The sequence below is a fragment of the Cinclus cinclus genome, chromosome 11, assembly GCF_963662255.1.
Source record: "Cinclus cinclus chromosome 11, bCinCin1.1, whole genome shotgun sequence".
Classification (NCBI taxonomy): Eukaryota; Metazoa; Chordata; class Aves; order Passeriformes; family Cinclidae; genus Cinclus; species Cinclus cinclus.
In genome coordinates this window covers 8,201,237-8,225,263 of record NC_085056.1, presented here as the reverse complement: position 1 = coordinate 8,225,263, position 24,027 = coordinate 8,201,237, and the positions used below count along the sequence as shown (strand labels likewise).

Below are 24,027 nucleotides of genomic sequence, written 5' to 3'. Positions count from 1 at the left end.
ATCGCGCCGGACCAAACCGAGCCGAGTCGAGCCAAGCTAAGCTAGATTGAGCTACACCGAGCCTAGCCGAACCATGGACCCCCAGGACTGCACGTGTGCCGCCGGTAAGTGCCCCGTCCTGTCCCGGCTGGCTCCCGCCTAACTCCTGGCTGCCTGGCTCCTGATCCCGCTCTCCTTCCCTCGCTCCCCAGGTGACTCCTGCTCCTGCGCCGGGTCCTGCAAGTGCAAGAACTGCCGCTGCCGGAGCTGCCGCAAGAGTGAGTGGGGGGCTCAGGGAGGGGGAACCCAGCCTTGTGTTTGGAGGGAGCTGCCACTGCCCTTTGGGACATCCACGGACACCTCTGCTCCACTGGGAAACTTCTTGTACTGTGTGACTACCTGGGCACCTCGCTGCTCTTTTAGGGAGCCCCTCCTTGCCCTGTGGGACTCCATGGACACTCTCCTGTCCCACAAGGGAACTCTTTTTGCTGTTTCGGACCCAACGGGGACCTCCCAGCTCTTGCCTAGTAGATAACCCCTCTTGCTGTGTCGGACTCCGTATGGAGACCCTACCACTCCCTCTCTTGCCGTGTAGGACCCTAATGAGATCCTTCCCTCTTCCCCTGGCCCATTGAGACGCACGCACACCCTCTGGTGCTCTAGGAGTCTGCCCTTGCCCTGTAGGACCCTCATGGAGAGCTCCAACCCACTGGGATCATCAGCCCTGCTCATGCAGAAGTGGTGTTTCCCACTCTTCATCGGGTCCCCCTGCTTCATAGAACCCCAATCCCTTCCCCCTACCTCCTAACTCTTGTGTCCCCCCCAGGCTGCTGCTCCTGCTGCCCCGCGAGCTGCAGCAACTGTGCCAAGGGCTGCGTGTGCAAGGAGCCGACCAGCAGCAAGTGCAGCTGCTGCCACTGAGCCACTCGCCTCTGCCTGTAAATAGTCGGCACGCTTCGGGGACGGGGGGTGGGGGGCACAGAAAAGCCTATTTTTTGTTTTGTTTTGTTTTTCATGTTTTGTATTTTCTGTACCAGTGGTGAAACTGGATGGAAATAAAGGAGTTTGTCTGAAGGTGCGAGTGCTGTTTTGGGGCTGGGTTGGAGGCTGAGCATTTTTGCCACTTGGGACACCTGTGTGGAAATTGTTGCTGCAGGGTGGGAGGGAGCTGCTCACAAGCACTCCCATGTCCTTCCCTAAGTGGGCTCTGCACCTCTTTGAGCAATATAAGGAGGGTCTCTAATCCCTTCCAGCCTTTCTTTGGCTTCATGGCAGGTGCCACTGCACTACGTTTGGGGCTTCCTTTGGGTGAAAGAACTTGTGGGGAGCAAGTGTGGTGGGTGGGAGGGCAATGTGTGCTGGCGAGATGCCCACCCTGAGTTGCTGCTGGAGAGCACTTGGACAAGTTCTAGTGGGGACAAACCTCCCTTCCTCAAGACCTCATGCTTTGCAAACCCCAACCCATTGCAGAGCAGATCCATCCCCAAAGGGACACTTTCTCTGCAGCCTCCCTATGCCAAATACCAAGTGCCTGGCTCCTGCTGTTGATAAAACCTCCAAACACTTACTTCCAACTCATTTTTGGGAAGCACCTTGCTTAGAGCTGCAATGACCTCCAGATTCAGGAGGGCAGGTAACCATAGCCATGAATGCAGTGCTTGGCCGCCTGGATTTGGGGTGGCTGCTGGGATGGGGGAGAGGGGGCAGTGGGAAAATGGGATGTGTTTTGCTTCTGAAAGTCTCTGCCAAATGAAAGAATCATTTTTTAGGTACTTGCTTGCTCATACATGTCTCCTGGGTGTGCCCCACCACAGATGCAAGTTCCCAGCAGTGCTGCCCTCACCCATTTTGTGCCTCTTTAGGCAATGGGACAGTTCTGCCTGGCAGGAAAATCTCTTGCACCCCTTGGTGACAAGGCAATAGGGAACAAGATACATTTTAAAATCAGCAGAATCAGTCACTTGGGTACATACATAGTCCTTTCTGCTAGGCTGGGTGGCACAAGGTGGGGTGTCTGCACAGTGGGAGAATGGCAATACCAGTTTCCAGGGATGTTTCAGGCATCCAGGATGGTCCGGGCTCACCCTTTCCCCAAAGTCTGCCCAGCTTCAGGACATGGTGCTGCAGGGGGTGCCCAGACTGCTCATCATTCAACTTTGCCAGTGAGAAAAGCAGCACCTAGCTCAGCACCCATTTGCCTTTTAAATGTGTTGTCTTATTGCATCAGTGTGTCTTTGCCTAAGCAGCCTCCCAGCACTGCTTGTTGCAACAGAGGTGTAGTGCTGGAAATGGATTTTAAGGGTCTGCCCTGCCCTAAATGCATTTGAAAAATAATCCCATGGGAAGATGCTTGGCTGGAAAAGAAGACTGGCACGGCTCTTCTGCTGGAGTCATATTAAACAGGGCTGCGACCCCGGCCACTGTAGGGGGGGGGCTGCAGACTGAGCCCCCCGGGGCCAGGCACCCGCATCCTACACCGGAGTCAAAGCCGGGCGCTGATGGGGCTTCCCCTGACGGGAAGCGCCCCAGGCATCAACCGCTCCCCGTTCCCAGCAGCGTGCCAGGGTGGGACGTGGGCACAACACTTCGGCACCTTGCCAGTGCCAACCTGCCCTGCCTGCTCCTGGTTCTGCCTGCACGCCTGCCTGGCAGAGTCCCTCAGCCCTGGTGCCCTTTCCAGCCATTTGTGACGAGGAAAGTCACAGGACCAGCGGAGTGGGTGCAGGCACCGATGTGAGGAGCTGGTCAGCGATGTACTTGCCCTTGCCCGTAGCTGCTCTCAGTGAGGTGACTGCGGGCTTTCTGGTCCCCTCAGGAGTATTTTCTACTTTTTTTAAAAACGTCCTTTTTGATTAAGCAGGAAGTGCTCTCAGCCTGTGGACAGCTCTGTATAATGGGAGGGTGAGGGCAACCTTTGTTTGAACCAAGAAGAGGCTGATGTGCTTTATCCAGCCCCGCGAAAAAAAAAACCGTAGCTCAGTTTGCTGCGGTGTTTTGAGGTGACCGTCGATCTCCCCTGGGTACCCAGGGAGATCCTGAGTGCACTCCCAGATGAGCAGCCCTGCAACTGCCCATGGGGCTGCATTCAGTTCTGCTTTTTCTGCCTGTGTGTGAATCCCAGGGGGATGAGGGATGTCCGTGACCCAGCGTAGTGCTGACATACACAATATGCAGGGACACGTGTCCTGTGCAGAAAGGATGTGAGCTCTGCGCAGAGGAGCGATGCACTGTGTGCAGAGGGGACGAGCACCCTGCGCGCACGTCACACCAACCTCCGTGCTGAGGGGACATCATCCTCTACCGAGGGGACAAGCGCTGTGTGCAGAGACATGCACCCAGTGCAGAGAGTAAACACACCTTGTGCAGCGGTGACAGACACGTGTGCACAGGGGAAATAGCACCCCGCCCTCAGGAGACGTGCGCTCAGGGCAGAGGGGAAATGTACCCAGTGGAGGAAAAAATACAGAGTCATAGAACTATTGGAAAGGCTGGAAAATCCCTCTAAGGTCATCAAGTTCAGCTGCTACCCCAGCAATGCCAAGCCCACCCCTAAACCAAGTTTAAACATCTACATGTTTTTGTTTTGTTTTTAAATCGCTCTAGGGGTGGTGACTCTACTACTTCCCTGGGCAGCCTGTTCCAATGTTTGACAACACTTTCAGTGAAGTATTTTGACTGATATCCAGTCTGGATGTTCTAGATAAGCCCTGGCACAGGAATGAGAAGCACCCTATGCTCTTGGGATAGTCACCCAGTATGGAGGGTACAGGCATCTGCTGTAGAGGGGACAGCAATCTGCACATACTGGGCAAGGGAACAGGCACTCTGTGCGCCCAGCGTAGAGGGACGGGCACCCACAGAGGGAACAGCACTCCTTTGTCCCCTGTGCAGAGGACCCGGGTCACGCCCCAGCTCCGCCGCCGGTGCCGCCGAGCCCTTCCGCAGGGATCTGCTGCCACCTGCCTGCCCGCAGCACCGCCGCCCGTCCGGCCCCGGCTCCCTGCCTGTTCCCGCTTCCCTCGGTCCCTGCCTGTGTCTGCCCTTTCCCAGTTCCGGCCCCTCATGACGGCTGCTCCCCCATCCCGTCCCGGAGGGCAGCAGCGCCGGTCTCCGGGCTGACCAGGACTCCCCTCGCTCTGGAAAGGTACCTCGGGAGCCTGGAAGGGCTCAGGGAGAGCTGGGGTGGCACGGCGACCCTACCAGGGCACCCATCCCATCAGGACACCCATCCTACCAGGACAATCGTCCCACCAAGGCATCTTTCCTACTGGGGCATCATTTCACCAGGGCGTCCTGCCGGGAACAAGCGTTCCCCTCAAACTGAAGCGACAGGCAAGAATGTACCCTGACCCCCCTGCACACACTTGGCAATTAGGAGGAGGGACTATGGCCGGTGCTGCCTCTGGTCTGGGAACTGCTTTTTACATGGGTAAATTTGGAAATAGAGACTAAATTAATGGGGAAATCTGTTCAGCTTTGAAGGTTTGGTGGGTGATGTTTTAGAACAGCAGCAAGAGCCAAACACCACCTCTTACACAAGCAGGCTGTTGCCTTGCGGGTTCATGAAATTCCTGCTTCCCAGATTTTGCCCGAAAAATCCCGTGTCATTGGCAATATTTGTTTTATCTAGGGCGTCCGTGCCCAAGAGGGGAGCAAACACAAAGACCCCTATACACCCTCAGGACACCATTGTGCAGGTGATGGTGAGAGTACCTGCTGGTTGTGAGATTGTTTGCCGGTGTATCTGGCCATAGGAGGCAAAATCGTTATCCTCATTTTACCTCCCAAGGAATCAGCTCACAGACGGGGTTTGCCAGCAAGAGTCAGCGCTGACTAAGAAGGGAGAGGGGGAATAGAGAGGAATAACCTCATGCACGTTACTTCTGTCTATATATCTCGTATTTCGGCGAGCTCGGCGCGGGCAGCGCGGGACGCAGCCTCGAACCCGCGGTCTCCAGAGCCAGCCGCCCCCCCACACTCGGTCCGCGTTCCCCCCCCCGAACACCTCAATGAAGTTGTTCTCGCGAGGGGGCGGGAACCGGCACGCGGCGGAGAGTGGCGGCTGGGCCAATAGAAGCACGCGGCGCCGGGACGTGCGGCAGCTCGGCCAATGGGAGCGCGGGGAAGGGCGAGAGCGCAGCCAATGGGGGCGCGCGGCGCGGGCACGGCGGGCGCGGCGGGCGGCGCGGAGCGCAGGTGAGGTGAGGGCGCGGCGTGGGCGGTGGGGATTCAGCGCTCCTCCGCCTCTTTCCCTCGCTTCTTCCCCGTCTCCGATGCTCGCTGCCTCCTTCCCCCCGTGTGTGGAGCCCCTGGAAGCTGCTTCTCGCCCATGGTTCCCTCTGTGGCTCGTGTAGGCCGCTGCGGCGGGAGGCTGGCTGGGAGCGCTCCAGGCCTCCTCGTGGGCCCTCCTGGGGCTCCCCGGAAGCTGCTGCTGTCAATAACCCGCGCTAATGCAGCGGAGCCGGCTGTGGGTGCGCGGGGAGGGGTCTGTTCTTCCGAGCCAGTTTGTGTTGGTCGGCAGTGCCAAGCCCGGCTGTAGAAGGGGAGTTTAGTTTAACCAAAGTGCAGTGTTGGTGCTTCAGGAAGCAGAAGTTGGTTGTTTGGGAAGGTTTCAGGAGAACGGGTATGTGCGTGTGTGTAGTTTGATGTCTGTTTCGATTTCTGTGCATGGGGGTCTTCCCTACTGTGGCTCTGCTGGTTGTTTCCGAGGAATTAATAGAATGTTAAAGGGTGGAAGGGATTTCAAAACTTACCTAGTTCCACCCCTCCCTACTAAGGGTCACCTTCTGCTAGACCAGGTTGCTCAAGGCATTATCCAGCCTGGCCTTGAACACTGGCAGGGATGGGACAGTCACAACCTCCCAGGGCAATGTGTGCCAGTGCTTCACCACCCTCACTGTAAAGAATTTCTTCTTAAATTTCCTGTCTTTCAATGCTTATCTATTATTCTGTGTCCTATCACTATAGTTCCTGACAAAGAGTCCCTCTCTGCCTTTGCTTAGGACCCCTTCAGATACTGGAAGAGTACATAAACAGTGAGTGGAATGGCTTGAATTAAAGTCCAGGTGCAAAGAACGGCGGCTTCTCTTCTGCAGTTTGGTCATGTTCTCGAGACAGTACTTGTGGCATGGAGAGCTAAGGTGATAGTGAGAAAGGAGCACCAGCTCCTGTGTGCTTTAGTGCTGTTTCACTTGTGTCTTAGAAAGTTTTCCTACTCCTTGGGAAAACTTAAAAATAGAGAAAGCTTAAAATTGCTGGGAAGAATGTATGTGATTCTGTCATCTAAATCCATAAAATTTCTGTGGGGCAGCTATGACAGGAAATTCAGTGAGGGGGAGGGATATGGGTTTTCACATAAGGAACTTAAAACACTGAACCAAATGCTCTATCTAATAAGGGTCAGTTTGCCACCCTGTGCTAATTATTGTCCTGCTGAGTTGTGTGCTTAAAATAAAGACTTAAGTGTTTGAAAAAGAGGGTAAGTGGTAATATGGCAAAACTGCCAGCTGAGTCAGTTATTCAGAACAGTGGGGACTTCAGCCCATTATGAGGAATTTATGGCAGATAAAAGGAAGTGTTGACAAATGTGTGATAGTGTGTTTTGGGAGAAATCAGATGCCTACTATTCAGTTCCACTTTAAGTAATGAACAGTGTAGAGAACCACTGTGTGCCCTTTCTTGCCCTTTCTCACAGTGCAGGTAACCCAATGTTACTGCCTTTAAGACTGAAAAAAAACCCATTTTTGTTCAACATCCCTACTGTAAGGGCTCTCTGGAGTCATAAGAAGATTGGACCTTTGTGTATTTACCTAAAGATGAGATGAAGAAGAAAATATGCACAACTGAAAGCATTTTTATAGGAGGTAGAGGAGCATTAATTGAGCTGTGGTAGAAGAAACAATAGGTTTGGAAGGTTGTTGTGTGTTCTATTCAGGATTTTCCTGCATCTGCCTTTTGTTGCATGGGGAACAGGCTGTTGTACCAGATGGAGTACCAAATATAGCTTGATGCTTTTAGGTATTTGTTTTTAAGGTACCATATTGTGATTTTATCTGAATTTAGTGTAGTTAGGGTATGGAAGCTTTCCCTCTGTTAGGATTGATAAACATTATTGTGTTTTACAGACAAGAGGATGGTGTGCTGAAAATGTGCAGCAGATATTTGTGTTGTACAGTTGTCCCCCTGCTCTTTGATTATCATCTCTGTATTTCTTAATCACTTCCCCTGTCTGTAACACAGGGATTACGTTGCTGACTTCTCTGAAGTGCCTGGGTGTCTGCTTATGCCATGTGCCATGCCAGAGCTGGATATTATTCCTGCTGCTCAGACAGAATTCCCCAGGCCTACAGAATGGACCTTTTACTTATTCATGTTGTAGACATGAGTTCATTATTAGTAGACAGAGGCTGCTTCACTCTCCATAGCAGCCCAGGCTTGGAGCCTGTCAAAAAAGCACAAAAGCACTTTTACCTCAGATCTTGGCTCTGGGAAGTAGAGCATTGCTGGCTTGCTCTTACTACTTGTGCTCTTGTGTTTTCTTTCCACAAGAAGCTGATCCTGACTCATGAGGCTGGGTATCTTGAGCATTTTGAGGTGGGAGCCTCTTTTTTGTTTCCCATTTTGAAGAATCTTTCTACAACTTGTGGAACTCTTGGTTCATCAGCTACTCTGAATGTAGTGGGTGAGGCTTTCCTTTTCCCCTCTGACATTTTCTTACTTTCTTTTTCCTCAGAGCACTGGAAAAACCTAATTTTTTTACTGTTTCTGAAAGTTAATTGGTTAGTTGAAACAAACCCTGTCCATGTGTGAAGTACAGCAGACACTTGCACGTGCACTGGGGTATTTCAGCTTTATGTATTTCTGAGTCTAGTACAGTAAAATGTTAATCGTGACTTTATTTGGAATAGAATAGCTACAGCTTTCTTCCTAAGATAGCATTCTAGTGCTTTTGAGGAGTTTTTAGAGTTTTTTAAGTAAGAAATCATCAATTACAATCAGTCTGAATAGACTTAAGAAACCTGTCATCTCTTCTGTTTTTTTTTTTTTTGTGGCTTAAACTTAGTCAACTTGTACAATATATAGCGCTTATGTGTGGTTTTAAATGTTGGGGAAATTAAACTGGGGTTTAATGGAATTGTAGTCTAATGTAGTAGTTTCTATTGATAAGTCATCAAAGTTGTTTTACAGGAGAGCTTTTTCAGTTCTGGCTTATAGCCCAAGGTCAGTCTGGTTTCACCAAAGTAAATTTAATTTCTGCAGTATTTTCTTTCTCTTAGGTGTTGGTTGTTGCTCCTTCCCCAGCCAGACATGAAAATCTGCCATTGCTGTGCTTGTTACTGTGGAAGCAGTTTCCATCTTGCACAGCAGCATGAAGAATCAGACTGCAGTCTCTTGAATACAGTAAATTTTGTCAGGGTGAAGACAAAGTTGTTTGTGCTGTTACAAATATATGAATATTCAGTCTAAATGTTTGAATTCTGTCACTTAGAAAAAAATGTTTAGCGTTGGCTCTCTGAGTTTTGAGATGTTGCTTGGTTATAATCACAGGTACTTTAACTTACTCTGCAATAAGCAGTTTATTCCGTATTTGTTGAATTGGGTTCAGTCTCACAGAGTTATTGCAATTGTTCTACACAGGCAAACTTACGTGACAGACCTTACATGGTATTGACATGGTGTCTGCAGGTAAAAACTGCAGGTTTGGGAGCAGTTCTTTAGCACTGATTTTTCGTGCTTTTGGTTTCAGCAATCTGAGAAATTGGTGCTTCTTACACTCCTGGCTTTTTATCTTGGTAATGAAAAGAGGAGGTGGACCAGATTGGATCAAATCAAGCTGATGTCTTGTTCTCACAGTCGCTGTTCCTGGAGGATCTGATCAGTCTTTGAATGTACAGGAGTGTGGCTGTTCTGGGCAGTGTCTGCCAACAGAGGCTGTTCCTGGCAGGGGTGCATCTGAGTTATTGCAAATAAACACTGGGAAGATGTTCTGTACTGCATTGCAGGGCATGAAACTGCTTATTTCCACCCTCCTCCTCCCTGTTCCACTCCATCTCGGTGGCATGCTAATCTGTTCCGGTCTCTGCTATCTCACCTTATTAACAAGTCATTGCAAATACAATCATTCCCTCCCTCAGCTTTCCAGAAGTGTGTGGAGAGTGCTTGTGAAATTCTCCATTCCTGGATGCTGCTGTTAGGGTTTGTCCTGGCACCCAGGCAGGAGGGATTGGTTTCTTTCTCAAACTGCATATATCTGAATGAATCATCATGCAGTGCTTTTAAATCATTTGTCCAGACAGAGGAAAGCGCTGCTACTGCTGCTGGGTAGTTGTACTTGGGAACAGTGGTGAGGCTGAGAACGTGAGGAATGTTCAAATTCTTTCTTGTCCAGAATTGCTTTGGTATGGATGAGGAGTACAAAGAAATACTTGAATTGTAGGCTATTGTTGATTTGTAAAAATCCCTGTTTTCTTCATAGGGGGCTTCCTTGAACCAGATAGTCTCTGCTGATTTTACTTTTGAGTAAATGATAAACTGTTGGAGTTAATGCTTGAGATCTGGTTTCTCTTATTTCACCCCAGGCCCTCTGGGTATGGGTGCAAAAGCTATGAGAGAGGGACTGTACTGAAGATTTCCATCTCTGTAGCACCATTCAGCACCACAGATTTCTGTGATCTTCAGTGGGTTTATAGAGGTGCCTGATGCATATTGCTTGTAGCTGGTTTAACTGCAAATCATGATTTGGTGTGTGAAATTGAGGTTTTGGGTTTCATATTTTGTTAACGTGGGCACCATTGCACCTACATGTCCTTTTCCATAGTGATCCCAAGCACATATGCTTTTGTCCTTTCTGTAAAAATAACAGGCTCCATTCTGAATTTAGAATGGCATGATGCATTTAATGCCTCTTCTGTTACAGCCCTTGACTTGTGCTTTAATTTCTTTAATTATTCTGTCACTGAGTCAATGCAAGGAATTCTTATTCTGGTAAAACTTCCTGCAGGCATTGAATTTAGACGCAGGTCTTCTGAACTGGAAGAACATGCACTTATTTCTTTTGGCTGGGGGGTTAATGACATATGGAGCAACACATTTTAACAGATAGCTACTTATGGCTGTCCGTATACATCTAGAGCTCAACTGTTTTGCTGTTAATTTAACTTCATGTTTATGTGTGTTTTCAGCCCTCATATATTCCTATGCTTGCACATATATGCATCTCCCTTCATAATATATATAAAATGCAGAATCATGGAATGGGAAGGGACTTGTAACGATCACAGAGTCCGGCGCTCCAAGCAATCTTTGTGTGTATGCAAGTAGTTTATAGCTAAATTAACACCAGGTTTTCCACAGGGACTTGTGTGCTTTCACCCTTCTTTGTTTTAAGGCAAAATATGAGCTGTGAAATGGCATCTGCATCCCTCTTCTGACAGGCCCACAGACTGTAGTCCTGAAAGGGAAAGCTCTCTGAGACCACTTGAAAGGATTTCCTTGATGTTTAATGCCTGGGGAGGATGGACAGTGTATCCTGTTCTAGAAGGACCTGTTCTTGCTGGTCCATCTGTGACCCCACAAGCATAGAAACTGTTTATAGCTGAGCAAAAATTCTCCCTCTTTCCCTGAAGGTTTCTGTGTACATTGAGCAAAAGCTGCAGCAGAGATGGACACGGAAGGCTTTGGAGAGCTGCTGCAGCAGGCAGAGCAGCTGGCAGCTGAGACAGAAGGGATCTCGGAGCTCCCTCACGTGGAACGCAACCTGCAGGAGATCCAGCAGGCCGGGGAGCGCCTGCGCTCCCGCACCCTGACCCGCACCTCCCAGGAGACTGCGGACGTGAAGGCGTAAGTACGGAGTGCTGACACTGGAGACTGCACACGGGGTGCAAGCTCTTCATGGGTTTGGTTTCCAACGTTTGGGGAGTCCTGCTGGGAGAAATAGAATGACTGCAATGACTGCAAAGCTTGTGTTTAGTTTTTTGGTTTTTTTCTTCCCACCTTTCTCCTACTTCCAAAAAACAGTAGGATAGTTGAAGGATTTTTTTTTTCTGAGGGGTTACAGTTAGTTATTTTGGACACTAAAGCCAAAAAGTGCAGTACCTTGTTCTAGCTGCTGCTGAAGATGTTTACCAACATAGTGTACATTTTTTTCTGTTTGGAAGGACTTGGCAGCTGTGCAGCACTGCAGTAGAACAGCAGAAAGTTCAGAAGGGCTGAGGTGTTCACACAGACACATAGGGCTGTTCAAAGTTTGGTTCTGTGCAGTTCTTGTAATATGTCTGGGAGCACTGTCTTGTACATGTCTAGCTGCTGACCTAAATATTGGCAATTAATCTGGGTTTAGAGTTCTGTCTGTTCAATGCTAATTTCATATCTGTGCAATTTCTTCCTTATAGATCAGTTCTTCTTGGGTCTAAAGGGCTTGATATATCCCACATTTCTCAGAGACTTGAGAGTCTAAGTGCAGCCACTACATTTGAGCCTCTTGAACCTGTGAAGGACACTGACATCCAGGTAGGGACATTTCTGACATGTGAATTACACTGCCCTTGCCACTGCCCTTCCTGTGTTGTGGTTCTGTGGAGATTGTCTTGCTCTCTGTTTAATTCACCGGCTAGAGCAAGTGCAGAGGGGAGATGCTGCTTTCAGTGCTGAATGATGTTTGGGTTAGCCATGAGAAGCAGCATGAAGTACCAAGATAACAGAAGTACTTTAGGTTCTAATAGTTTGTGGACCTGTCTTTGTTGGCCTTGCAAGCCTAAATTTCCCAGGGATACCTCTCATAGTTTTGAAACCTTTTTTTTATGTCTGATTGGAAAAACACATGTGGAACCACTTTTGAGGCAATTTTGAGGTGTTGGAATAGGGGGCTTTTAAGTCAACAGTCAAAGTAGGTGAGTATAGCTTTTTTATTTCATTGTGTCACAGATGTCATAACCTTGTCTTGGTGATAGACTGAATTTGCTGTCATTCAAATGCTTTACTGGTTGATTTTATCTTGTAAGCTTTCCTGTAAATTTTCCCTGGGTGTCTTAGAAATTATTGTGACCTAACTAGTTTTGCTTTTTGATCATTTCCTGCCCTTGTAGAATATCTTCATGATGAAACCTGCAATATTCATTACTTAGTTAAGAGCTGGTAATGGAATTGATGTTATGGGTTGCATTGAAGGTAACAGTCTAAATTACTGGTTAATGATTTTGAAGCTCATCTTTTCTCTCCTTTCTGGCAGATGGCTCACTTAGGAGGGTCAGAAGAGTAAAACTCTTCTTTCTTTTTTTGCAGAAGTACTATTTAACTTCAGAAGGGGAAGGGTGGCATGTGAAATTACCCCATTTCATCTAATGTATGTTTTATTTTTGCATTTGGTACCACCCATAATCTCATGCTAGTGTTAGGAGCTCTGTGGTCTCCTGTCTTCAGGCAGACTTGTTTCAAAAGCCTCTCTTTCACTAAAGATTAGTACTCTCTGGAGACTTTATCTGCTGCCTGATCATAGAGCGAGAGCTCTAAACCACTGGCATTGTTCATTTTCTGTCTTTTCTCCTTTTTTCCCTTTGTCCCAATTTCTGATGCTGTTGTCTTTCTAATTGGTGATGTTAAACTTGGTACATGTCTTTCTTGGCCTCATTCTGTCTAGATTTTTTTCAACAACTCTTGCCTCTTTTTAATTTTCTTTTTTTTTTCTTTTTTTTTTTTCTTTCATGTTTACTACTGCTGTTAATTCTTTGGTTTCTACTGTTTTTCCTTTCTCTTCTAAGAAGAATCTTATCATAGATTCTCAAACCCAGAAGCAGTGGAGAGCTTGACTCTTTGGAGCTGAGATTTGTGGCACAAGAAAATGGATATGAATGCATAATAATCATATTATATATTCATGCTGATTACTAAACTAACTAAACTACTACTAACTAAAATGTGAAGATTTTCTTCTTTCTTAGTTATACCAGATCTCAAGGCCTTATTTGAAGTGGTGATTCTGAGATATTCTGGTATTAATCTTAGCATGTTTTCTTATCTCCAGTAACTTTTTTTAATCACCCTTCTCAATATTTGAATGTATCCTCCTGTTCAGGAAAAGCTCCATATTTAACATAAAACAAGTGGTTAACTTCAAATCAGTGTGTTTAAATGGCCAAATCAGCCAATGAGATTTAATCCTTTCTTCAGGAAAACAGCTAAAAAGTACAAATGAGAAACAGGATTAAAATCAATCATTTAAATCAAAGTTCCCTGTTTGCTGTGCTGAATCATGATTAACACTAGTGATTTAATCACTGACCACTTCAACAGCTCTTCTCTGAGGCCTAATATTTGTGTGCTTTGAATCTTATTTTTTCTTTTTGCAGGCCATGTGCAGAAAACATTCATAGACAATTAGCTAAAAGTGATTTGCAAGGGGCTCCACTTCAGATCATCTTGGAGGCATGCATATGAGCCGAGTGTCAGTTTAAAATGTTTTGTCCCTGCTTGTTTTTGCACTTAATGAGTGCAAGGATTTTATGTCTTGCAAAGCTTCATCCTCTGTTCTGAGGATATTTGCAGTCACACCTCAAGCTGTCTATGTGGTGCCAGCTCTGGCTTGTACCTGAAAGTTACTTGCTTAGAATATGGACAAGTCTCTGTACTCATCTGTAGGTTCTGGCATGCAGTCATCAGCACTTTTAGAATAGTTTCTAATAAGTTTCTATTAGTTATGTAAGAGGACCTTTGTGTTAGACAGTTATATAAGAGGACCTTTGTGTTAAGACACTGCTGATAGTCCTCTAATTACCTCTGTTAATCAAGAAGGTCTTTAAATTATTTCATGCTTTAGATGAAGATGTGCTACAAAAGTTTCTTTCTGTGTAACTTTTTCTTACACCTCCTGATGATTGTTGGGATTTCTTTTCCTTGTTCCTAGATAGTTTCTTAAGTCTTTTTCAGGGGTGTTTGTTTTAGGACAGATGAAGCTATCTATCCCTGTGCACTGTGTAGAATCCTTCCTCCAGAAGCTGTTCCCATTGTATCTGGAAGGCAGTGTGCAGAGTGATAGAAGGGAGGGATTTGTTTTATTTCTTTACAGGACTTTACTGTTCCTCTGCTGTTCCTCAGTATTTACACAGGTATACTGGTAAACTTTAATTCTGTGAATGGGGATAGCCTGTTCTGCTCTGCCTCAGCCTGTGCCTTCTGGCATTTTCATTACTCTTTTAACCAGCAAAAACTTCTTCACATATTCTTCATGAACTTGGTCCATACTTTTATCATCTTAGTGTTGTAGGCTCAACTGTCCTTCCTCAGAGCTGTCTTTTCCTGATGCTCATTACAGATTCACAACTCTGTGTAGTTTGCAGCAAGTTTTAGTGTGAAATCCCATGTGAAACTTGTCATTTGTAGATTCTTTAGCACTTCAGTTATTCTTGTCTGTGTGGTTCCTCGTATGTGTCCCTTAATCTTCAGTTTGAGCATGTATAAATTCACAAATACTTACAGCATCATTTGCCAAAGAGACTGAAACTTTTTTTTGGGTAAGCACCTGATACTGGAAGTCTCTGCCCTCTTCCCTCTGAAGAGGTGGTGGGGCTGCATTGGTGCAACCTCTGTGCACCATAGCGCAGAAAAAGGTGGTGAATATGGGCACTTGCACCAGAAGCACAGACCTGATGCATAGCCTTTGCTGACTGTTGCAGTTGTGTGAAGGCTACAAATGTAATAAAATCTTTATTGTATGAATTGTAGGGTTCTGCTGAATTTTAAATTCCATCAAAGCTCTTACAGTGTGAAAATACTCTTTGGACTTTCTGCCATGTGTTCCCACATCACTCCTTTGCTTCTAGAGATTCTCTGGCAGTTTGCTTGAGCTTTCCCTGCATTCTTACCTAAAGCATTTATTTATTGTCTCTGTTCCTTCTACCAGTGCAGTCTGTTGTAGCAGCCTGTGGGAGGCCAGCACAGAGAGATATGATAGAATGTAATCTCTCAAGTGATGGCAATCTGCACATCAGAAGGAAAATGTCAGGAAATACCCTATTCCTTGTATAGAGAGTAAAGCAGCAAGAAAAATCAGAGGCAGCATCCAGGGCATGAAGTCCCAGGATGCTGGTGTGAGACATTCAGAAAGTGTTAAGAGAATCTAGGAATTCACCTTAATGGAAGTTTCAGCTTGGGTTAACCAGCAGGAGAGGCTTTCTGTACAGAACCTCTTTAAATGGGACTCTATAGTGCAGACTAAAAAGTGCACCAAATTGCAGCTCAATTAATTATCTGAATTATTTATCAGTTGTAAAATGTAGATTGCTTGCACATAAAAGGGTTGTGAGTCCAGGAAATGTCTCCCACTAGAGCAGTAGGCCGGGAAGATTATGTAAAAGATTCTAGGCTTGCCATTAAATTGTAGGAATTTGTGTTTTTCCTCTCTGATTTCAAAGTTTGTGTTACTAAATTGCATACAGAGCAACAAACACTTCTTGCAGTGAATCCATTTTACAGTAGTTCTTATGTCAGGAGTTTATAAAGATCAAGATTTTTCTAAATTGTCAAAATGGCCTATTTTGGCAAAATCTTTTCAAAATGGAATGTGTTAGTCAGGTGTGCTTGGGTCTTTTTGTTTGTTTCTTTTTGGCTTTTAAAAATCCTAGGTAGGGCTTGATCATGCAAATCTGTACCCAAAGATGGGTTATGTGCATATAAGCATAACCCTGCCGTTCTGCTCAGAAAAGGTATTTCTCCACTCTTCCAAAGATGCAAATGATGACATCTTCTAATGAGCACTGTCATAGCAGATCCTCTCTCTGGTTGCAGCAATGGCAGGCCGAGGAGGAATTATTCCAAGACTGTGGGTAGGCTCTTGCTGTTGTAAGGTGTGAGATGGGACCTGGCCCCTGCACTTGGTGCTGTTTGGTTTATTTTTGGAGGTCCCAGAGATTCAGTGCTGCTCTGTCAAACTGATTTTTGGGGTACCAGGTAGGAGTTAGTTGCTAGATCAAGGTCTGATTTATTCCTGCTAAGATAATGATTGGTTACAATGTATGTTATGCTTTACTGTGGTCTTTGTTTTTTGAAGGTGTCAGTTGCCTTGACACTAGATTTGGTCCCCTGTATGCTTGCTTTGAAAAATACAAGCCCAGAGTAATTTTAAAATGGTAATTTTAAAAAATAGTTTGCTCTCATTTTTCTGGCTCAGTCCAGCTCTGTGCAGATTTGTGAAATGAATGCTAGAAGCAGACACAAGCTCTCTTTGCATGCATTGCTTATCTTCTTAGAAAGTTTGAGATGAAGGCCTAGCTCCATTACACTGAAGGAAAATTTTATTGAATTACCTGATTTGTTCAGGTTTCACATTGGCCTTCTGATCTAGGCAGAACTGAAATGAAAGGTTGCATACTAGGGTATGGTTTTGATTTCTGTGTGTGGATGTTCAGAGTATTGACTGAGTAGTTCTCTAGAGGTCCAGGTACAGAAATAAGAGCTTTTATCTAAATGAGGGCAGAGGGTTAGACTGAAATCTGTCCAAGTAGCAAGAGACAGACTGTAATTAAATATCTGGGATATTTTGAAGCTTTTCAAAGTACTGTAAACAGGTTTTGTATCAAAGGTAGCTTTAAATTCTACTTTAGCATTGATAGAATCTGGGTCTCAGGATGCTCTCCCTAGCCCTGTATGTTCTGCTTGTGTGTATGTATATGTGTGTATGACTCATAATTAAAAAATTCTTACTCTGACATCAGGTACTGAAAGGGTGCATTATTCAACAGTTGAGCTCTTACTATTATTTTATGTTACCGTTTGTGATATACTTTGTGGTATCTGCTAGAATAATACTAAAGCCTGTGGTAATCTACTAGAGTGTAACTAAAATCAGAGTTTATAAATGGAAATGCTGACACAACCTTAGAGGGCCAACCTCAAGTGCTGTTCACAATCCATTGTTTGCATTAGCTTAGCCTGAAAATGCATTTTTCCTTTTGCAGATTTTGTCCTTTCTCATTTGCCAAACATTGATTTCTCCTCCTGCCTCTAAGTCCTTCAGTTCTAATGGAGCTTGAAATTAAGGTGGCTTTTATTTTTCTGTCGCTTCCTTGTTCACCCTAATCAATGATGCCAGCACAGCTGTGGGGACCTTTTAACCATTGCAGAGCCATGGTGGTGAATGCAAGAGGACAACCTTCAACATTGGTTTTTTTAGGGTTGGTCATTAGCTGTTGGTGTCTTTGCATTGCTGTAGTCCAAAGGAAAAATATTATTTGTGGTCGTAGTTGGGAATTCTTCAAAAACTGTAGAAATGTTTGGTTCCAAAAACATCTCTCTTCAAAGATTCTTAAAAGTTGTTTTTTTGTCCTCCCTTTACTAGTGCATGCTAGTGTCAAACCCTGCTGTCTTCTTTGCCTAGGTTGTCTCACTGATTGCATTCAGGATTTGAGCCTTAATGTACACATTTAGGCATGTAAATCAAGAATATAAATATCCTGGTAATTATATATATGGCCGGAGGTAGTTTGCACACAATTGAAGAAAGCAATGGTGGGGAATGAATGAGTATTTTGACACGCAGCAAATGGAGCTAAGGGATGTGGGCCTTGGAAATAGAAATTGCAGAAACTTCCTCAGCTCATATCTACTGTGTTTGATGTCTCCTTCTTCTAAGTAAGGTGTGACAATTTTCCATCAATTGCAGCCTGCCTGTGCTCTCTCCTGGGTGACGTGGTTTGCAGGGCCTTGGGCAGCTTGCAGCCCTGGCAAAGCAGCCAGGGGATCAGTGGCCTGTCTGCCACCTCCCTGACACTGACAGTCTCCCAGGGCCCCTCTGAATGAACAGGCTGACCCAGAGCCTCCCAAGACCTGTGCTGATTAAAGGATGTCCTGGGAAGTACAAAGATTGGGATATGATAGGATTTAAGAGTGCAGGCTTCTCTATTTTTATAGCCAGCGTGGGGTTTTGGGGTCTGTTTTTGTTCTAAGGTAAAAGGAATAAAACCCAACAAATTCAAAACACCCGCTTATTTTTGGCATCAGGTAGGTGAATGAATAACACTATAGGGGGAAAAGAAAAAGGAGGAAAGGAGGAAAAAAAAGCCCAGAACATTGTCTGTTTCTTTTGCTTGTCACTTTTCCCCTCACATCTGTAATTTACATCTAAGCAGGAATTTTCTCTAGTTTTAAATTACCTTGGCCTTATTAACCTTAAAAACAGACATGCACACCCCCAAAAAACCCCAAACCATGGTACCTTTAATGTAGAATACTCAGATGATTCATTAGTTGGCCGGACTACAGTCATTCAGTAAATACTCTGATACTGATTGATTTTAAATTTAATTTATTTGCTTGGTTGCATGCTAATTGAAGTAATTATGTGGTGATCTTCCAGTTCATCATGGTTCTGATCATGGATTCCTAACCCTAAGGAGTTGGGAACAGGGAGAGAAGATAGATGATCTGCCTTTCTCTTTCATCGTGGGTAAATAGGAGGGTAGGAAAGATATTTCAGAATTTTAGGCTAATGCAAGGTCATGAGATGGAAAACTTGGGAACTCTGCTTCTAGTATTTATTGATCTATTTAAATTTTGTTATGTCATGGCACATTTCGTATTTCCTGTCTGTTTAATCCAAGTATGTTCTTTGCATCTCAAATTGGGACAATGTAAACTTTTAACAGCTATTTTTGTGACAGATACTTCAAACATGTTAAAACATACCGGATTTTGAGTCATAATGCTTGACTTCATTCCCCCCTGCCCTGTTTTTCTTCTTTTGCCATGTAGCTCTTCCCTTGCTTGAAAATGGTTCCAGTTTCTAATTGAATGCTAACTTGTATTCCTGTGAAGGAGCAAATACTGTATAAAAAGGCAGTCTGGACATCACATATCCAAAATACAGCCTCTCCTGTGCTGAGGTATAGGCATCTCTGCTTCTCACAGTAGCAGTGCAGGATCCTTTCATAGCTGGAGCTCAGGAGCAAACCTGGGTGTGATGATATGAGCCAGAATTTCCTCAACACCCTGCTTGTAGCAGTGTTACTATTGAAAGAAGTACTGTGGGCTCATTAATGACTTTCAGGATCTGTGTTGCATCTGACCAGGAGGACGTCATTTCTGGCAATGTGGTACCTCTTAGTGTCACACTGTCCTGTTAATTTAGTGCTGGCTGAGGTCTTGTATTGACTACTGACCTAGACAGTGTGTGCTCAGCATGTGCAAATAGGCTGTTGGAATTGGTGTTTTCATGGTGCAGGAAAAGTTTAGTAGAATGGTTTTGTCTTTGCATTTATACAGATTGGTGAAAAGAAACAATGCTGAGATGCAGCCTGGCAATTTGCCCTCTCCGCATATCATGTGATAGAGCACTTACTAGGATTAAATAAATGGTTTTATTTATTTATTTGAGGCTCAAATGTAGCTTTTGCAAAGCATAACTCCTGTTTTGTTTTGTAACATTTATTAAAGCAGATAAAGCATACACCTTATAGGAGAGAACCTGGAGTTTTCCAGTACCTTTATTATAGGTCTGAAATGAAAGATTTGCAGGGCTGTGCTGGAATTTCACAGTGGAACAAATTGTACACAAGTGAACCCAGTTAATCTATATTGCATTTAAAGGTGGGGAAAAAGTTATCAAAGATTAACAAAACTGTAAATGAGATTTCTAATGTATGAACTGCAATTTGTATAGTAGCAGTATAAGACCATAATTTGGAGGAGAGGTTTTTTTTTTTTATATATTTATTTTTTTAAGCAATCCAGTTTTCTCAGTGTACCTTCGTATGACCTTTCAATGCCTCTGTGGAAATTGGAGATGGAAGCTCTTGGCTTTGGGAAGCCCTGCTCAGAGCCATACAGAAGTGGTGTTGAGAGGACTTCTCACCCATGGCAGAAGCTTTCAGTCCCAGTGTTGCAGTGGGTTAATGGAGTTAAGCCATAGGTGTGGGATCAAAAAATTAACTTTTACCTATTTAAATCAATATGGCTTTTTAGCTCTTCTGAAAAAGAGGAGAAAAAAACTAAAAGTTTCCCAAGTGCAGTAGGAAAAAAAAAATCTTCAGCAAAGTTGTCTGAAATGAGACAAGAAGGGCTTGGAGCTGACCTACAAGAGAGGTGAACTTGCCACCTTTCTCCTGAGCTAGTTTTTTTAATTTTTTTTGCTAGTCTTTATTACATGAGCATTGTCTTGACTGTTTTTTCTCAGCTAATCCCTCATGTTGCTGTGAGCAAATCACTCTTCCACAGGGGAAATCTGTAATGTGGGTAGACCAAACTCTCTCTTTTGCTGAACTCCTGTGGTCACAAACAGTATAAAACCCTGGACACTCTGTTTTCAGTGAGGCAGTTCATCAAATTCATTAGGAAAAGCAGCAGCTGCTGTAGCTCTCAACTCCCTCCCCTCCTCTCAAGCTCCCCTCGTTTACTCAAGCCTCTTGAAAGTGTAACTCGACTGATGAATTCCACTGGGGTTTATTAAACCATTTGCAGAATTTAGCAGTCTGGGAAGGGCCACAGGTATATTGTTATGCATGCCCTCCTCTCCCCTGTCGTAATTAGTTTGACTCAACATCCAAAATCTTAATCCTTGGCGTTATCAAGGTTTGGTTTAAAACAGTCACTAACTGAGAAGTGTGTCAACTGTTTATCAGTGACTGGGCATCAAACTGTGGATGTACTTAAGGTTCCCCATACAAAACAGCAGCCTGAAAATTTGGCAGTTTGTGGAAGAAGTGTTTGGGTTGTGTGCAGGGATGTTCTCCTTGAAGTCAAAATGAAATTCTTATTCCCGCCAAGATATGTTACTGAAAGAAAGTTGCAGCCTTTTGAGATAGAACTAAGGATACATGCATTTGTTTTGCTCATTTAGATTTTTGGCACAACTTACGTTCTCGCTGTCTACTGTTTTCTCTCCTATCCTTTATTTCTCATCTTTCTTCCACTCTTTTTTTTTCTTACTCTAGTTGTGTTCATTGTCTTCACTGTTCTGCTCTGAATTAACATCTTACCTCCACCCAACACTTTACTCAAGTCTCTGCTTTGACACTATTTTGGGTGCAAAAGAGTTCTTTGTTTGAGATAGAATATTAAACTGCCCAAACGAAAAGCAGTTACTGTGAGATGTCTCACTGGTTTTCCATGCATGTGGAAGTGACTTAAGGAAGCTTAGGGAGATGAGTTGGAAATTTTCTGTACTGTTCCATTATTGTATCTCAGTAAGCATGCAAGATGCATGGTACTCCACAAAAATACCAAATGCTTATGCAGCACTATGAGCCACAGCTAACAGATAATTTTTGAAATTAATTGGAACAGCATGCTTAATTGTTGCTTGGTAAAAATGGCTTGAGAAGGTTGGAGAAATTTAGTTTTAAAATAACTTTATAGAGGAATGAAGTATCATGTGCTAGGTGGTGTGACTGCAGTGGAAGTGTCTGTGGACTATACTTTTTGAGCATCAGTTTGTGGCTTGTGTTATCTTCAGTGTCTACTGGGGGATGGAGGGGGGAAAGGAGAGAGGTTTTGTCAACGTGGTATTTTTGAGGGAGCAAAGGGAAGGTTTCCCAGTCTCACACAACTGCTGTTCAAAGGCTGATGAATGAGGAAAAGGCAGTGGTAAACACCTCAATGCTTAGTTTCAGTTTCATCAGCTTTATTAAACCTTTTTGAATCCTTCAGTTGGCTATCCTAGGCTTAACAGAGCAGTTCATGGGGATATCTGCTTGCTTTATTAGGCTTCACTTTGTTCCTTAGTGGCTAGAGACTGGATATCCTGAAGCATGAGGAATAATATTTATTTCCACAATTTCAGTGTTCAACTCAGCTCTAGGTACTGTCAATATTGATATACATACTGAGTCAGTTCTTAATCCCATTATGGTTTTGGCCTTGCCATCTTCCTGTGGCAATAAATTCCATAATCCAATTACAGATTATGTTAAAATTTATTTCCTTTTATTGGTTTTGAGCTTGGCATCATTTACACTGACATTGTTTCCTTTTTGTTCAGACCTATACAAACTGGATTTAAAGATCTTCTCCATCTAGAACGCTTACTTAATTTCTAGTACCAGCTCTTACTTGGTTCCTTTTTTTAATGTTATTCATCCCAAAAGTGTTCCCAGACCATGTGACATGCTTTAACAATTCCCTGAGTATGTCCTGCAGTTTCTCTTTTGAGGGTGTCTGTCCAGCTTACACAATGTTGTTGATAACATCCGTTTGTTTGGTATTTCTGATAATGATGTTTGGTGTAGCCAAACTCGGTGTGAAAGGCCGAAGTAGTAATCTGTGAGGGATTTGATTTTAATCTTAGATAAATGGAGGTGGATAGGTGAGAATACTGTACAGTATCATGACAAATCCTTATCTCTAAACATAAGTCAGTAGGATTCTTTGGGCCAGATTTTAATGTATGAGAAAAGAAATTTCTGAAGAGAATGGGGGAGGAAATGCAGAAGGAAAAAAACCCAAACTGTATTTCAAATGGATGATAAAACCTGTGTGTTATCTCCAGATCCTCTGAGCAGTAATTGATTTTGCCTGCTATGGTTACCCTACAGTAGCTCTGAAACATTCATTATTTTTTTCCTGCCCCAAGGCTTGTAGCAGAAAATGGCATATTTAAATCTTTTTACTCTGTCTGTTAAGTAGATACAAAAACTTGAAGATTTTAATGAATGTGAAATAAGGGCTAATGCATCAGTCAAAAGACTTGCCATTTTTTTGACTGAGACTGTGACCATCTTTAGGTTTTAGTGAAAGCTAAATGCTGGAAGCTGGATGCAGAGATCCATCTCACTGGGGAACTACACATTTGAACCCTGTACTCTGGTTGGTTTGTTTTCATTTAGTTTTCACAGATCTAGCCCTGCTATATTTCTTTTAGTTCCCCTCTATCTTGATTTAATTTTTCCAAGGTTAAAAATGGCTTATGCAGAAAATTTGCAGCTCATTGCTAATGGTGAGAATGTTGATTACTCAACAGATACAGTGAATCAGTATCACTTCTCTTATTTTTGTTTTGCTGTTTGACTTGAGGTTAATGTTTTGGCTTCATATTTCCGGGCAAGATGAAGTGTATGACATTGCTGTGCATAATTAGCTAAAGTTATGCTAAGTGTTTTGCTGTTTGTCTGTGGTATCATACTCTTAGATGCCTTATTCTCTACCTTTTCTGATGTCTTGTTTTTTTGTTTTCCTTGTCTGAGGAAAACTTTGGTTTTGGTTTTTGGGTTTTTAAAAATTAATTAGCATAATGAGAATAAGCACTCAAGTTGGACACCTCCTCTGGCTTGTTGCTAGAGCAGGAGGAAACTGAGCTGGAAATGATTCCCATCAACTAGTAGTATCAAATTTTGGCCGAGAGTTGACGGTAATTTGTCACTCTGTTACATCCTTGTAAGTCACTATAGAAGAATTGTTAGCTCTCCCTTTATCTTTGTTTCCTCTGAGTTACTCTGCTTGCTTTTGCCTTGCTCTGCCATTTTCTCTCAGGGAAATCTGTCCAGGATGTACGGGGTGTTACACTGTGTCTCTTGAAAGCTGTCAGAAGGCAGCTGGGAATCTCTGGGCTTTCCTGCCCTGGTGTATGCTGAGTCCACCAGTCAGCGGGGCATTCCTCTCTGTGAAGAGAGTCTGGGGCTTGTGTTTGAAGGCTGGATAGTTCTTGCTGATATTTAGGGATGCTGGATTTGGGGCATTTTGATAGGCACAGCTTCACAGACTAAATTTTGCTTACTCAGACTGACAGTCTCACACCTAATTCCTTTGGACTCTTCCAGGACCATTTTGAGTAGAAATAATTTAAGTATAGAATTACCTTTTGAAGTGTTTGTATGAATTCAGAGCATTTTGATATATATTTTGATGGTACATTCCATCAGAGTAATCTTAGCTGTGGGATCATCAGAACTTCCTTTTGCATTAATGCTAAACATTTAATTAATTGTTACTTCTGATAGCCTAATTAAACTGAAAGAGCTGTCTTTTGTCCCTTGGTTTTTGGGTATGGTTTGGGTCTGAATTTTTGTTTGGTTTTGCTATTAATCTCTGAACAACTTGCCTAGGTGCTACTAGAAGCATCTGCTGAACAAG

The 24,027-nt window shown here is 44.0% G+C and overlaps 2 protein-coding genes across 2 annotated transcripts in view; both read left to right on the top strand.

Moving 5' to 3' along the window:
* LOC134048466 (metallothionein-2) lies at positions 1 to 947 on the top strand. Its single transcript, XM_062500232.1, has 3 exons — positions 1 to 104; positions 192 to 257; positions 806 to 947. Exons 1-3 carry the CDS (start codon positions 74 to 76, stop codon positions 898 to 900), a joined length of 192 nt encoding a protein of 63 aa, XP_062356216.1. The 5' UTR covers positions 1 to 73; the 3' UTR covers positions 901 to 947.
* Positions 948 to 10,578: 9,631 nt separating this feature from the next.
* NUP93 (nucleoporin 93) overlaps positions 10,579 to 24,027 on the top strand; it is a 71,812-nt gene continuing 58,363 nt past the window's right edge. The window contains exons 1-2 of the mRNA XM_062499919.1: positions 10,579 to 10,818; positions 11,370 to 11,487. Coding sequence (XP_062355903.1) covers positions 10,640 to 10,818; positions 11,370 to 11,487 — 297 coding nt within the window. The 5' untranslated portion in view covers positions 10,579 to 10,639. The remainder of the gene's footprint in view (positions 10,819 to 11,369; positions 11,488 to 24,027) is intronic.

Excerpts from the sequence above, each read along its gene's own strand:
- LOC134048466 (XM_062500232.1), top strand. The coding sequence starts at position 74 with ATGGACCCCCAGGACTGCACGTGTGCCGCCG. Across the intron at positions 105-191 it reads GGACTGCACGTGTGCCGCCG|GTGACTCCTGCTCCTGCGCC; the intron begins GTAAGTGCCCCG and ends CTCGCTCCCCAG. Across the intron at positions 258-805 it reads CTGCCGGAGCTGCCGCAAGA|GCTGCTGCTCCTGCTGCCCC; the intron begins GTGAGTGGGGGG and ends TGTCCCCCCCAG.